The sequence below is a fragment of the Lampris incognitus genome, chromosome 2, assembly GCF_029633865.1.
Source record: "Lampris incognitus isolate fLamInc1 chromosome 2, fLamInc1.hap2, whole genome shotgun sequence".
Taxonomy (NCBI): domain Eukaryota; kingdom Metazoa; phylum Chordata; class Actinopteri; order Lampriformes; family Lampridae; genus Lampris; species Lampris incognitus.
In genome coordinates, this window is record NC_079212.1 from 16,408,505 (window position 1) to 16,422,765 (window position 14,261).

The window sequence follows — 14,261 nt, forward strand, 5'->3', positions numbered from 1 at the left end:
CCGGTCGGGAGGCCGTTACAACTCTGGGACTCGGAGCGCCATCACCGACCTAAAGACTTGTGAAGCAGGCTGGGGCAAGGCGTACGTACACCTTGAGGATGACTAGAAACATGAGGACAAAGATTGGCTTGATACTGAAAGGTATTTTTACTGGTGTGCTGGAAAAAAAGTTTTTCTTTCCTTTTTATTTGTCCGTTTGTAGTTACACTTCATTGCTGTGCAGAATATTTCCGCGATCTTTAATTGCCTCACAGATGTGTTCATATTCGGAGTGGACAAAATTAATGGGCAAAAATTGTCTTACACACCAATGTGCATTGTGCAGAGCAGGTTTGAAACGGCCTCTTTTTTTCCATAGGAATGTTTTTATGATTAATGTTTAAATTGTTAATGGCAATTGTGTTCCCATTATCGACGCAGTACGAGGGTACATGACCTAACACACTCCTGTTCCTGCAGAATGCTCTTCGGTTCAGGCCTAGCAGTTTTCCTTCTCTTGGCCACATCCAATGCACGTACTGTTGCCCAGCCCTGTCTGTGCTCAGCGCTGCCGCCTGCTGGGCTCCGAGTAAACTGCAGCTCTCTGAACCTCATGGAGGTGCCTCATCTCCCTCCAGACACTACAGAGCTCCACCTACAGGACAACCAGCTCACCACAGTATCTCCGGGCTCATTTGACAGACTGCTGGGACTGAGGAGGGTCTCCCTCTCTGGGAACCCCTTCCACTGTGACTGTAGGATCCAGTACTTGAGAAACTGGCTGTTGAAAAATAGGGCTGTTATTTCTATGGACCCCATCTGTGCCAGTCCCGACTCTGTGGCCCGTACAGCGGTCACCCAACTCAGCGATGAACACTTCCACGCCTGTGCTGAGCGGACGTGTGCTGGTGGAGCTTATAATATCCTATTGGGGGGGATGCTATGCTGCCTCATAGTTCTTCTGATGTGGGGCCTGAGACTGGCAAAGCGTGCATCTTTCACTTTGGACATTGATGAGAGACACACAAGATTTGGGGCCAACTCTTTGTACTCACTGAGGCCCAAACACAGGAGGCGGCTTCGGGGCACACCATCAGAATTCAGCGGGAGCTCAGCCTCTCTCAACTGGACGGAGGATTTAGAAACGGCGCTTATCAATATGGAGTTATTGCCACAAATACTGGACGTACTGCACAAAAAGCACAACATAAAAATAAAGGCTAATTGAGAGATTTTGTTCTGCGTAGAAAGGACTCAGCGTTCAGCTGGTGCTGGTGAACATCTTACTGATTAGCGAAGTTATCATTTTACTATTGCATGCCTCGAATAGACCTGACGTTACAGAAGAAGTATAATTCACATTATGAATGTCTATAGTTGTAAATATTCCATGTTAAACGTTGTAACAAATAAAGCATCGTAACAAAGTAATCACAGTACATGTGAATAAGAGAAGTGGAGACAGTGACAAGGTAACACAAATTATTTATTTTTTGCAATGAAGTAATTTTTTTTGTTTATTTGCTGTGTTTCTTAATAGGTAAACAATGGGGTAGGAAACTAGCAAGTTCCTATTTTTGAAACACAGCCTGATTTCATTCAGGTAACACTTACTTATCAAGGTATGCAATGCACCAAATGGAATTTATGGTTAATTCTTTGATAAAAAGATATCTTAAACTATGTTCATATCTACAGTATAACTATAAATGTCAAGTTACAGGGGTTGTTTTTTTGTTTTGTTTTTACAATCCAAAATCTATTGCATTAAACATAGTGCTTTAAAAAGGGTGTATTTACCGACACAAATGTTATGGTAGCATTTAACAAGGATGTAACTGTATGATCTGTGCAAATACTGATCAAGGGTTAGATAACTAGACATACAGACAAGTACTATTAGAAGACAATATTGCACTGTGCACAGCAAACATTTTTACAGTACAAACATTATTCTCAGTATATTCATGCATAGATTGAACAGGTTAAATGGGTAATCATTGAATAAAAATGCAATGATTAAAGTTGCCTTGAGATCAAGAGTAATATATGAATTTCATAAAAAACAGTGGTAAATTCTGGTAATAAATATAGGATGACTTTATAATTTTTAAAACCAATCTAAAACTTCATAATCTAGGAAAATATTTATTGATACTGTCAAATAAGGCAGTCATTAAAATGTCCATCTCTCAAAAACAGGTAATTGTGCAGAATATGACTAATAAAGGGACTATAACAAAAACAATACCAAATATCAGTTAACACTTGGAGAGCATTTAAGTCAGAGTAAATCCAATTATAACTGTTAACGTAACAATTTCAAGATGACCTATGTTACTTAAATGCCCTGACAATTTGTTAAGCAATGTCCGCAGTGTTGTATTTCTAAGAATCTATGCATGAAGTGGTCTTTTCCAGTTAATATATTATACCCATTGCCCCCTCCATCAGGACCTCCATGATCACAGCAGACATTCCTCTTAAACATCTACTGAGGCACAAACTTTTCCTGCGTAAAAATTAGGTCAACAGCTTCCGCTACATCCTGCACAACATAACCTGGCTCCACCAGTGCAGGGTCAAAGTGGAAGTCCCGGTGGCCATGGAACACAGTCTCTTTGATGCAGTGGTTGGCATCGGGGGGCACCTCTGTGTTGGGGTTGTACACCCCTGTGCAGACAAGGATGGACTTACAACAAGTAGCAGATGGTGCCGCAAGCTCACTCTCCCAGGGGTTGTCTACCTCTTCATCCTGGGGAACAGCAGTGGTGGAGCCTGTGGCAGTGGCCATCTTGGCAACAGCTTTGAGGTTCTTCCTGGTGACCCTCTCTTCCAGGTAGCGGCTGTATAGGTTGGCGCCATATATGTCAGTCATGAGGTTATCCCTAAGGGGGATGGAAAGGGAAAGTGGTTATATCAAGAGGTACAATGAAGTTAGAAGGTATCAGCTGTAAGGAGGTAGAAGTGGCATTTTGGGATTTTGGCTGTTTCAGTTGTCCCAAAAATGGTACCACATGTATGTGTGCATCCATGAAAATGCTCACAAGCAGAGAAAGAGAGAAGTTCCACTTTTTCATACATGTTCCCACCATCCATCCATCCATTATCCGAACCGCTTATCCTGCTCTCAGGGTCGCGGGGATGCTGGAGCCTATCCCAGCAGTCACTGGGTGGCAGGCGGGGAGACACCCTGGACAGGCCACCAGGCCATCACACAGGGCCGACATACACACACATTCACACATTCATACCTAGGGGCAATTTAGTATGGCCGAGTCACCTGACCTACATGTCTTTGGGCTGTGGGAGGAAACCGGAGCACCCGGAGGAAACCCACGCAGACACGGGAAGAACATGCAAACTCCACACAGAGGACAACCCGGGACGACCCCCCAAGGTTGGACTACCCTGGGGCTCGAACCCAGAATCTTCTTGCTGTGAGGCAACCACGCTAACCACTGTGCCGCCTCCCTCCATACAATAGCTCAATATATTTCAGCGACAAACGTGTTCAGTTTACGCCTTTTGCAAATTTTACACTTATTTGGTACTTTGAAAGGGTACTTGTTTGAGACTGTTGAGTGAGCTACATTAATCTATGAAGAACACCTTATTAACAGTAGCAGGCACAAGCCCAATCAATGAAGTGCCTCAACTGTGTTTAACTCCCACATGCCATTAGAGGTTGATGATTTGTGATGGCAGTGCCCGAAAGGGGCTTGAAAGGACCTAAGAAGAATCCCAGCATTTGGGTAAAGGTTGAATCAAACTCCTACATTTGCCTAACATAGCCATAATCCAAATATAATCGCAAGGAACTATGTCTTCAGAGCAAATCCAAGCAATTGATTTTTTCGATGCAGGTGGGGTTTCCTTTATTTGGTACATAGTAACACCTTTTTATCTAACACATTATGTTGGCGGGACCATGCACAGGACTGTATTCACTTTCGGCTGCAAACAGTATGAGTGAAAATTCTGCAGCTTTTGATGTCAAATAAGTTGGAAAAATAAGTGACATACCCTATAGCATAGAGAGTAGTGATGGGAAGTTTCCATTGTCTTTCCATGGCCTGTGCCCTGACGAGGTACTCCGCAAAGTGGTAAGTCAGCTCACTCGGTTTCCCCATTAGAGCCTCGTACTTCACCTCTTTTCCTGTTATTTTCTTATAGATGTTCTCTAGGCACACAAGGAATGTCCCATGGCCAAACCTGAGGTAAAATATGGAAGCAGAAATTAATATATTTATTCAACGCCTATGCTTTTGTAAAACTGTTTTAAGTCCAATTCTGAATAACTTCTATGAATAGGCAACAGCCAACAAAAAATTACTTCCAATTCTGCTTCTCAACACATTGTAATGGCCACATTGAATCCTTAAATTTACCGTGGAGCCGGAGCCTCGGCCATCCACATGAGGTCCATATTGCAGGCCAATAGGGGGAGGTGGGGCAATATCTGGGTTTGATGGACACTGCTGAGATTACCATTGGTCAACAGAATGTCAACAATCAGCTGCAGGTTGGTCTCCCACCGGATGGGCTCGCCAAAGAGGATCACAGCTGTAAATTGAATTATATAACAGACAACATGTAACAGTCACTTCTGAAATCTGAAAACAGTATGCCTGATCTGAGGACAGATCTCAGAGGGTGACTTAGAAAATCACAAGATGCTGAGCCATTAGGATGAAATTAGAAGCACAGTATCTGACACTGACCTTCAACCTTAGGGAGGTTACCAACAGGAGTGGACTAAAAAGAAAGAGGATGATGCATAACATACAGTGAAATGTCACAATAAGAAAAAAAAGTGTGTTACTTCAGTAAAGATAAATAATAAAGAGCTTGATATATCGCTGCTCTCTAAATCATGTTTAACTATCTCACCGGTAGTTTGGGTCTCCTGTTGTGATCCACCATGTCCAGCAATGGGAATGACTCTCTTAGCATATCAATGCTAACCACCTTCTCAAAACCCAAGCTACAAACACAGTTAAGGACACATGAGAAGCATTGTTTAAGTTGTCTTAAGCGAGAACACAAGATAACCATCACCCTAATTATAAGTAAGCGCTTGTCTGGTAAAGCACATTTTGAAGTACAAGAGATGCAAGAGATGTCTGATTAAACAACTATCGCAAAATCAATATCAAATAACAGTTGGAGAGCAACTGAATTGGCAGCAAATCTATGTTTACTTGATTGATTCAATGGTTGATTTTATATATCATGTTAACATCGTAAGATATATCAAGTTCCAAGGATACTTTTTAGCAATATCCAGCACTGGTCCTTGTCCAGACACAAGAACACACTTCTCGTGGTATTTCTTGAGCATTCTCAGAGGACTATGGGACATGATGACCTGATCTTGGGTGATCTGGTGGAAGGTACAGAATTATAGGTTAACAGAGCTGAGGAGTCCGTCTCATGAACACGTCCTAAGGAGAGTAATGCAATTAAATGCAGCGGTTTTATGTCCGATTCTGTTTACTTCAGACCATTTTAAATAACTAACTCATAAATGACAGATTTTGTTGCTGCATCCATAAGAATTGTATCTGAAAAAAGCCTCTGGTAATATACTCACAGGTACTTCCAAGATGTGAGAGAGTTGGTCTGCTTTTGTTTGTCTGAGGCAATTCCCTGCATTGGTGACAAATACAACCGGCACCGCAAATTGTCCCTGAGAGTTGACCAGTTTCTGAAATGCCTTTTTTGCTGCAGGGATCAGCCTCTTTCCCCGGACAATTACGCCATCGATGTCAAACAGTAGGCCAAAGCCCGGCTGAGGCTGTAAATGAAGGAGAATCACCAAAAGATTTCCCTCATTGGATTAAAAAAAAAAATGCAAGTGAAAGTGGAAAATTACTGAAGAAACAACAAAACAGGGCCAAATGAGGGCTCAATGGCTGCAGGCCTCAAGAAAGCGAGGAAACACGAGTCAAACTGTGATTTGAAGTGATGATGAAGTCAAGTAACATATTACATAATGTGACAGGGGAAAAAAAATCAGCACTAGCATCTGTGACCCACACCAAGAGCTGGGAGTGGGTTACACGAGGCGATTTCTAATGCATTTTAGAAGGACATTTGTCATCACAAAATGTCTCTCTGATCTGGTTAATTTATTGTTAAAGTGTAAGAATACATGTATACGCTAAATATTTTTGTTGCAAATGGTGCAGTCATCATAGCATCTTAAATGCCCTGGTTGACTAGCTGCAGCACTAGATCACAACAGAGGCCCTGAACCATTTATTGAATAGGAAACAACATGCGGGGTCTATGACACGGCGGATTGACACCCCAGTACACAAGGGTATTTGGTTAAAGCAAGACCGTTAGATTATTGAAAATACACAAATAAAAATGGTAGCGTGACTCCATAGACTTTATTTGACCTTTCAATGGGGGGGGGGGGGTAAGCAATTCATTCACTGACATTGACATTTGGTAGTGGTCTTTATCTCGATAAAAAGGGGAGCAATTTCTGCTGCCGCTGCCTCCCGAGGTTAGTTAGCTCCTCCAGAGGCAGATTCTCTAGCCTGGCAACCAGATCAATCCGCAAATGTAAATCACGAGCTTGCGGATCCGTCTGGCTCCCAAAGCTACAGCTTTACCCCCCACCCCCCCCCACCACCACGCCGAGCCGCGCATCTGCATTCTGATAAAAGTTACATGCAACGACTGCAGCCCCGTTTGGTAAAACTGAAATATTAGTCAACTATATAACAGTCAACTATATGAATAAACTTGGCGGCGGCGTTATTGTTCGACCGAGCCGACACGAAGCAACAACTCGAACCGTACCTTGCTAACAGACACAGTTCCGCAAAACCCGCACCGAGAACCGACAACTCCAGCTTTTCGCCTGGCTTGACGGTAACTCAGGTTGAACAGAGCCCGGGAAAGGAAGAGGAGCCCCTTCATCTCCTTTTATTTTTTTCACCGGGTTTTGAGGAAAGAAAAAAAAAAACCCCAAAATGGATAAACCCGCGTGAAGGGAGCCGGCTCCGTCTGTGATCGCTGCTCCGGCTTCCGAGCTGTTTTTCTTGGCTTTTCTCGCCCATAATGTGATGACGACAGAGGCGGTAGGAGGTCCTTCGTGCATCTCGGCGGAGAGCGCGTCAAGCAGAGCCAAGGAGCTGCTGCTGCATCTGCGCTGGAAACCCGGCTGCCAAAAAAAGAAACCCGGGTGCCATTTTACACACACACATACACACCCACACACCAGGTACCCCCTCAGCAAGGTCCAAAATCGCCGGCGTTGCAGGAGTCGTGCAGCAGATCCAATCCCTAATTTCGATCCCCGAGCATAAGTATTGTTTTACTGCAGCACGTTTGAATTGTGCGCGGTGTTATTTCCCGATGGCACGGTCAAGCATGGTCGACACCCAACTGACCTGTTATTTTCTGCGAATTTTCAATACAAGTACCATATGAAACAACTGGTCCAAGAACAAAAGGGACTTCATTTGAGTCCTGAATCTAGATAATTAAACCCAGATTGGGTTACTGGTGGCAAACGTGACAGCCTACATCAGACTCTATTCTTGAAATAGGTTTGCTAAATTTGTACCGCCAAGTGCAACCAGAGGGAATCTGACATGGATATCTGAGCGTTTAGACTAGTTCCCTTCACAGCTTAAACCATCAGATTTCAGTGTTTTGGGATGCCACCCAGTTTCTAATTAAAAAGGGACTCCATTTCTAGACACACTGGAAAATACCCAAGCATGGTTTACAGGAGTTAATCTATTCTGGAGAGACGCATACATATTTTATGAAATGACATGTACAAACTGCCCACCTACATGAAAGGCTGTTAACGTGTAGCTTGTGAGAGATATCTGAAAATAAGAGAAGATAAAGGTGGCACCCATCAACAACCAAACTCTACAGTGGTCCAGAATCGATCTTTAGAGAAAATTAAATAACTTCCAACAATATAAATCAAATACAATTCCACAGCAGTGTCAAAGATGTTCAGCACTATCATTTTGGGTCCATACAAGAGAGAACTTTGGTGAAATTGTGTTCAGTAGATTTAAGGCCATGGGACTGCCAGAAAAAATTAACGTCACTATAAATACTGGTCTAGATTATTTAACAACGAACATGTTTCTCTGCCTGGCAACAACCTGGACCACTTTTTGATACTAACCATAAGGCTGCGGGCCTGGAGGAGATTCACAACAGCCTCCTCTGTATACACCCCACTCTTGGTAGTGCAGGTGGGAAGGTGAAGCGCAGAACGTGCAGATGTGTGCTTGTTTCTTTGACCCCCCCCCCCACCCCCATGAAGATGGACTAGTTAACTGTGAGTGTTTTAATGACGGAGTTCCTTTGCAACTGAAAATAAAGCGATCAAAAATTTTCTCCCCGTGCTCCTCCAGCTTTATTGACAGTTTAAAATTACATTTCTATTTTCTAGGACTTCAGTTGCATTTTCCTTCTGACTTAAAAACCGAGTACAAGCAAATGGTATTTTTACAGTAGTCTAAGTGATATTGTACAAAAATAACATTTGATTTCTGTGAAAACATTTTCCATTCCCAAATAACTCCTAATTCTGCTGAACTAACAACTGTTCTTGATGTGAATTACCACCAAGGTAGAAAAAAATCCCCTAGCCATTTAAAGGACACATCTACCTTGGTTTAAGTGATCTTGTAAACAGGTTTCTATAAAAAGAACTTCAAGATTCTTTTTATGCCTCCAATTTTTTTACTTTGCAATATATCATGTAGTTTGTTGCCCACTCGACTTATAGGGCTCCAATGCAACGTGTTGTGAACTGTTTTCCATGTCATACTCTCTTGGCCAACTCATCGTATCCCACTAAAAACAAACCAAAATATCCAACCTGAAAGTTCAGGTTTACATTAACTCCCTTCTTATCTTGCTGAGACTCTCTTCGACAAGCTCAGAGATCCTATATCCCATATATTTAGTCCCATTCAGTCATCTCTGATCACCAGTGGCTTGGAAAGGGGGGGGTTCTTTAACAAAGCATTATACATAACACCGCTATCAAACTAAAACATTTTTGTATTGAATGCAGATAGATATTTAATCACCCCTTTCATTGTATTTCATGTCGTGAGGCTCACTGGCCTGGGACTAGCCTCTGTTAGCCAACCTTTGGCCAGTGAAGAGGATTCAGAGAAAATAATACAACCAACCATCAATCTGAAAAATAGGAGGGGCAACATAGGGCACTGATTATGCTGTGGCTTCAATGGTGCACTCTTTTGCAAGATGACCTGACTTTCCACAATTGTAGCAGTTCATCTCATTAGATTTACTGCAATGCACAGCAACATGGCCGATCTCACCACACCTGAAGAGAAAAGTTGAACGGTTTGTTAGATACATCCACTACAGAAAACATCACTGTGATTTTAGAATGACGACTGGAAGAGTCGAACACAAAAAGAAACCTACTTTAATATAATGAAGTACATTTCAACACAGCATGCCAAATTTTATATTGTTGTGGTCTAATACTATTCAGATATTAAGACTGAAGTGTTGGTGGCGGTGTTAAGTTTTAAGGAAATAAAGACACATTGTCAGGCCCCATAAATGCGCTTAAATTCATTTACCTGTAGCATTTCACTTTATCGCAAAGTTTCTGGATATGCCCAAATCCTCCGCAGGAATAGCATTTCTGCTCGTTGGCGTGGTCACAGTCACGAGCTACATGGCCAGCTTTACCACAGCTGTAGCAAACCTGCTCCCGCTCCTTCTTGGGCTCCTTGCAGTCCCGAGAAATATGGCCACTCCTGTGGCAGTTGTAACAAGCTAAACAGCAATTTTACAGAATAGTCATACTTTCAAGGTTTTTTCATCTAGGCACAATTTTCATTTGAAAACACTTCAAACAATTTAATATTAAAATTGAAAAGGAGGATAAAATTGCAAGGCCCACCATCCTCGGTCTGCTCACAGTCCCTGGCAATATGACCTTGGTTTCCACATCGGTAGCAGAACAAGTCTGAGGAGAGAGTAGTATCCTCAAATTAGTATGCATAGCTGAGAGGAAGGCGACAAGCAACAGGTTTAAAATTTTTTTTATGGCAACACCTATTCGGGTCGTTTGGAGCACTGGTCATTGTTAAAAAAAAGCTCACATAGACATAAGTTGCATGGTTATATTAATGCTATGAAGAACTGCTGTAATATTACACTCAACATCTGGCATCTAGATCTGGAAGAAGTATATACAGAATAAAGACCGTAAAACAAAATTCCAAATCCTTCTGTGGTTAACTAAACTGGGGGTGGCCTACAAATATTTAGTACCCTTGCCTCGTCCTCGGCCTCTGCCACGTCCACGCCCACCAGCGTTTGGACAGTTCTTGATCCAGTGCCCAGTGCGGCCACAACCAAAGCACTCGCTGCTGCTGCTCATCTCCATTATCTAATCAAAAACACAAATTGTTAAAGACTTCGCCTTAAAATACTGGTATAACATTAGAAAAAAAAATAAGGATCCTATCACACAAGCAATAGTGGGGCTGATCCAAGTCTTGATCCAATCAAACATTTGCAAGGCAAACCCATTTAAAGCCTTGATAAAATATAAAACAATAAAGGTTACAATGAGCAAAAACACTGCCAAATTACAAGCTGTCAATTTGTAGAATTCCAATGCTTGGTAATTATAATAAATGTAATGCTACTGCTGGCATAACTCCAATAGACTTGATTTAGGTACCACATAAAAAATAGCGGACGTTTATCCAACACGATGACACCACAACCATGGGATCTAATTTATGCTAAAGGAGTAGGTGAGTTTATCCATCACTATGCACACCCTTGTTGCCCACAAAACTAGGACTACTGACTACCCTGCTAACTTACATGATTTCCTCAATGGAATCATGTTGTAATCACCACTGGCCACACTTCTCCGAAGTGTTTGCTGGCGGTGCTAAAGACAGCAAGTCAGGAAGAATTTTGAGTTAATAAGTAACGAAGATGCTCACAATTACTAGCTAAGATTGGCTGAGTCAGAGCAAACCAGTCATATCACAACTAGCCGCGCACAAATAACCACTTAGTAATGCTAGATCACTTCGGTTCGCCGGTATATCGAATTATGCTCGGTGACAAAACAAGCCAGTGTGGGCCACTGAAGGCCTTTAGCCAGGTTAGCCGTAGCGAACTCTTGAATTTCGGCTATCTGCGCGGATGACCATTTAAAACGCATGACGGGCCCAGCTCGCCCTTACATAACGGTACTCTACACACACGCCTTGCGATTCGACTAGACGACCGCGAGCTTGCCGCCACCGCGGGAAACGCTAAGTGTTCGGAGAACAGTGAAGGAGATTATAAACGGCTTGTCTTTGACATAATAACACGACGATCACTTTGATAACGTCAGTGAAACACATGTCCCCGTTGGCTAACGCTAACTTGGCAAGCCAGCTTCAGAGGGGGCTTATTTGGTATAGCGTATCAGCTAAAAATGCAAACCCGCATCGATTTCGAAATAACACCGACTCGGTTTTAAAATAATGTGCGCTTTTATTCCCCCCCCCAAAAAATCGCCCGAAAATCCATTTTAACACAACTCGGTATTTCAGCTGCGCTCACATGGGGCCTTGTCACGTTGATGCCTCTTCATCACAACACAGAAGCACGGTCCCGTCGATAAGCAATCGCATTAACGGCCCCGTTAGCTGTCGACTAAGGATGTTAAAAAAAAAACCATGCTCGTTCAATATTATTTATTTCTACTTAAGTGATTATAGGCTATACTTTAAAAGCAGAATTCCCGCGCAGAGCGCACATTTCAAAGTCGTTGTGATTCCGCCAGTAGGCCCGGAGCCTGATTCACCGTCAGCATGTTAAAAACCCATCTTTGCATGAAAAAGGATAACCGGCCAATGTTTGAGACGCAGCATCAGTTTTTCATTATAAATCACACAAGTACAAATAAAAGCTACGCTGCGGCTGAAAGTGAAATATATTAATATTAGCTTGTAGCTTACCTTGCTTGCTAACTAGTTGGGTGATTCTGTTTACGCCTTCTTTCCTTCGTTGTGCTACACGCGTTGTGAACACGAGTTTCGAGTGTCATTCAGAGCGTCCACTCAAAGCTAGCGCTTGTGGTTGGCCAGAGCCTTCGCAGACAACCAATCCAGGGTAAGACTGCTAGGACACCGCCTCCGGGAAGTAGCCAATCACGGAACGATATCGGCCATTCTCTCCCAACGCTACGACACAGTTGCCATGTTCGCTTATTATAAGCAACTTTGGACTATTCCGCACCCCGTAAATTCGATTGGCAAGATTTGCAGAGATTGGGATTTTTGGATTTGTTCTTAGAAGGTTTTGCGTTGCGTATGCCTGTTTGTGTTTGGCTGAACACTGCAGCAAAAGAGTGGGTCTGTTGAAGATGAAATGTAAAATGTCCAACATCCCCACCTGCTGTCCAATTCCGCTCACTCCACAACCCACCCAACAGCGTGAATGTGCACTCTATCTATCTATCTATCTATCTATCTATCTATCTATCTATCTATCTATCTATCTATCTATCTATCTATCTATCTATCTATCTATCTATCTATCTATCTATCTATCTATCTATCTATCTATCTATCTATCGATCGATCTGCCTAATACACAAGGAGAATATCTAAGAATTGTATATTATATATTATAGGCTGGGAAAAATAATAGACTGAAAGGCTGGCTCGACTCACATTATCATCACAAGTGGTTCATTTCACTATTATCTCTCCAGCTTCATTACAAACAATTATGTATCTCTACTAAATTATATCTTAGAAAAGAAACAATCTGATACAATCTCATCAAATGGACGTCACCCTAATGCACTTCTAAAAAGATATTCAGGATGACACCTTATTAATCATCAAGAGGAAATTCAGATGTCACAGCTGAATAAGAATGCACAGGCGACTTAAAATGCAGAAAACACAAATTATACACAAGAATACACAGTATAAGTATAATGATAATATAAGATGTCGCAATGGGAGGTGGACAGTGTACCACTACATATACCTAAACATACCCAGAGATATGTTGCATATAAATATACAAATGCAATGTGGACATGGATGTATATATCATAGGGGTACTGACATGAAGAAGGTTGAGTATCGAAAAGAGAATGCAAACATGAATTGAATGGAATCCATTTGGATTGCCTCTCACTTGCTTTCACTCCATTAGATGTAATCTAGTAAGGGATGGCTGGCCTCATTAAAGTGTGAGCTTTGAGAAGAGGCGTTGCTTTTTCCTCTCCAACACAAAGTTGCTTATTATGGGCTTGTTTGACAGTCTGGGTTGCTTGTTTCTACCGCGATATCTGGCAACTCTGGTCCACGGTTCGACTTTATTTTCGTAGCCTTTATTGGTTTAGCTGTGCCCCTTTTGCATAAGCATATTTTTTGAACTATTCTTTATCTTTCAACAAGAACTTCTAATGTAATTTATTTCATGTATAGATGGTCGTGTCTTAGTCTGAATAAACAAATGATTGTATGCAAACCAAGTTTAGTTGCCTAAAGATAAACTAGGATGAAAAGATGGTTATTTTTTCTCAGCGAAAATAGAAAACCTTTGTAGGTCAAACAATAGACTGAAACAGACTAAGGGCATGAAAAGATCTAAGAGTCAGTTTAGTTTTGTGGTCAAGAGCAATACTAATAATCGTAAGAAGTACTTTCTGATGACTAAAGACCATGACTTTTAATGATGCCAAACCATAGACAGCAAAATCTAATTTTTCCATCTTGTGTATAAATGAGAGTCCTTTGATAACGAACACTTAAAAACAAAGCTGTTGTGTTAATTCCCATTGGCTCTGAACAAATCCACCAAGAAATAAATGAAAACAACGTAAAATTCATACTTAAAAAATTCGGAGAGGGGAAAAAACACTAGGAAAATATTGCTATAACAAAACGTGTTGTGAGCCTGACACGGGGATTTACACAGCATTTTTCCTCCATCCTGATTGCATCATATTAAATACAAGCTCTGTGAGAGAGAGGGGGGGGAGAGAGAGAGAGAGAGAGAGAGAGAGAGAGAGAGAGAGAGAGAGAGAGAGAGAGAGAGAGAGAGAGAGACAGCAACGCACTGAATCATAGGGGATGTAAGCATCTCAGCTAGCCGGCCTGAGTGCCCGTTCGGATCAATAAGTTGGAAAGATGCAAGCGTCCTTGTCTTAAGGTGGTCTTGGATGTTACGCTTGTGATTAAGGTGGTGCCGTTTCACAGGGC

At 42.0% G+C, this 14,261-nt stretch overlaps 3 protein-coding genes across 4 annotated transcripts; 1 reads left to right on the plus strand and 2 right to left on the minus strand.

Annotated features, from left to right (window-relative positions):
* Nucleotides 1-2,423, plus strand: gp9 (glycoprotein IX (platelet)). Its single transcript, XM_056273807.1, has 2 exons — nt 1-141; nt 460-2,423. Exon 2 carries the CDS (start codon nt 461-463, stop codon nt 1,205-1,207), a length of 747 nt encoding a protein of 248 aa, XP_056129782.1. The 5' UTR covers nt 1-141; nt 460; the 3' UTR covers nt 1,208-2,423.
* Nucleotides 2,424-2,440: 17 nt separating this feature from the next.
* LOC130107282 (haloacid dehalogenase-like hydrolase domain-containing 5) lies at nt 2,441-6,918 on the minus strand. The gene is made up of 8 exons (XM_056273806.1): nt 6,799-6,918; nt 5,576-5,779; nt 5,253-5,365; nt 4,873-4,966; nt 4,704-4,737; nt 4,371-4,545; nt 4,006-4,194; nt 2,441-2,867 (listed from the first exon to the last, which is right to left on the minus strand). The coding sequence occupies exons 1-8, from the start codon at nt 6,916-6,918 to the stop codon at nt 2,471-2,473; spliced, it is 1,326 nt and encodes a 441-aa protein (XP_056129781.1). The 3' UTR covers nt 2,441-2,470.
* Nucleotides 6,919-8,331: 1,413 nt separating this feature from the next.
* Nucleotides 8,332-12,108, minus strand: cnbpa (CCHC-type zinc finger, nucleic acid binding protein a). 2 transcript variants are annotated; one of them, XM_056273870.1, is made up of 5 exons: nt 11,997-12,108; nt 10,303-10,414; nt 9,923-9,988; nt 9,597-9,795; nt 8,332-9,331 (listed from the first exon to the last, which is right to left on the minus strand). In XM_056273870.1, exons 2-5 carry the CDS (start codon nt 10,409-10,411, stop codon nt 9,214-9,216), a joined length of 492 nt encoding a protein of 163 aa, XP_056129845.1. In that variant the 5' UTR covers nt 10,412-10,414; nt 11,997-12,108; the 3' UTR covers nt 8,332-9,213. The 2 variants fall into 2 exon arrangements, with proteins under 2 accessions (XP_056129845.1, XP_056129844.1); XM_056273869.1 differs by having other exon boundaries at nt 10,297-10,414.
* Between the last annotated feature and the right edge of the window lie 2,153 nt (nt 12,109-14,261).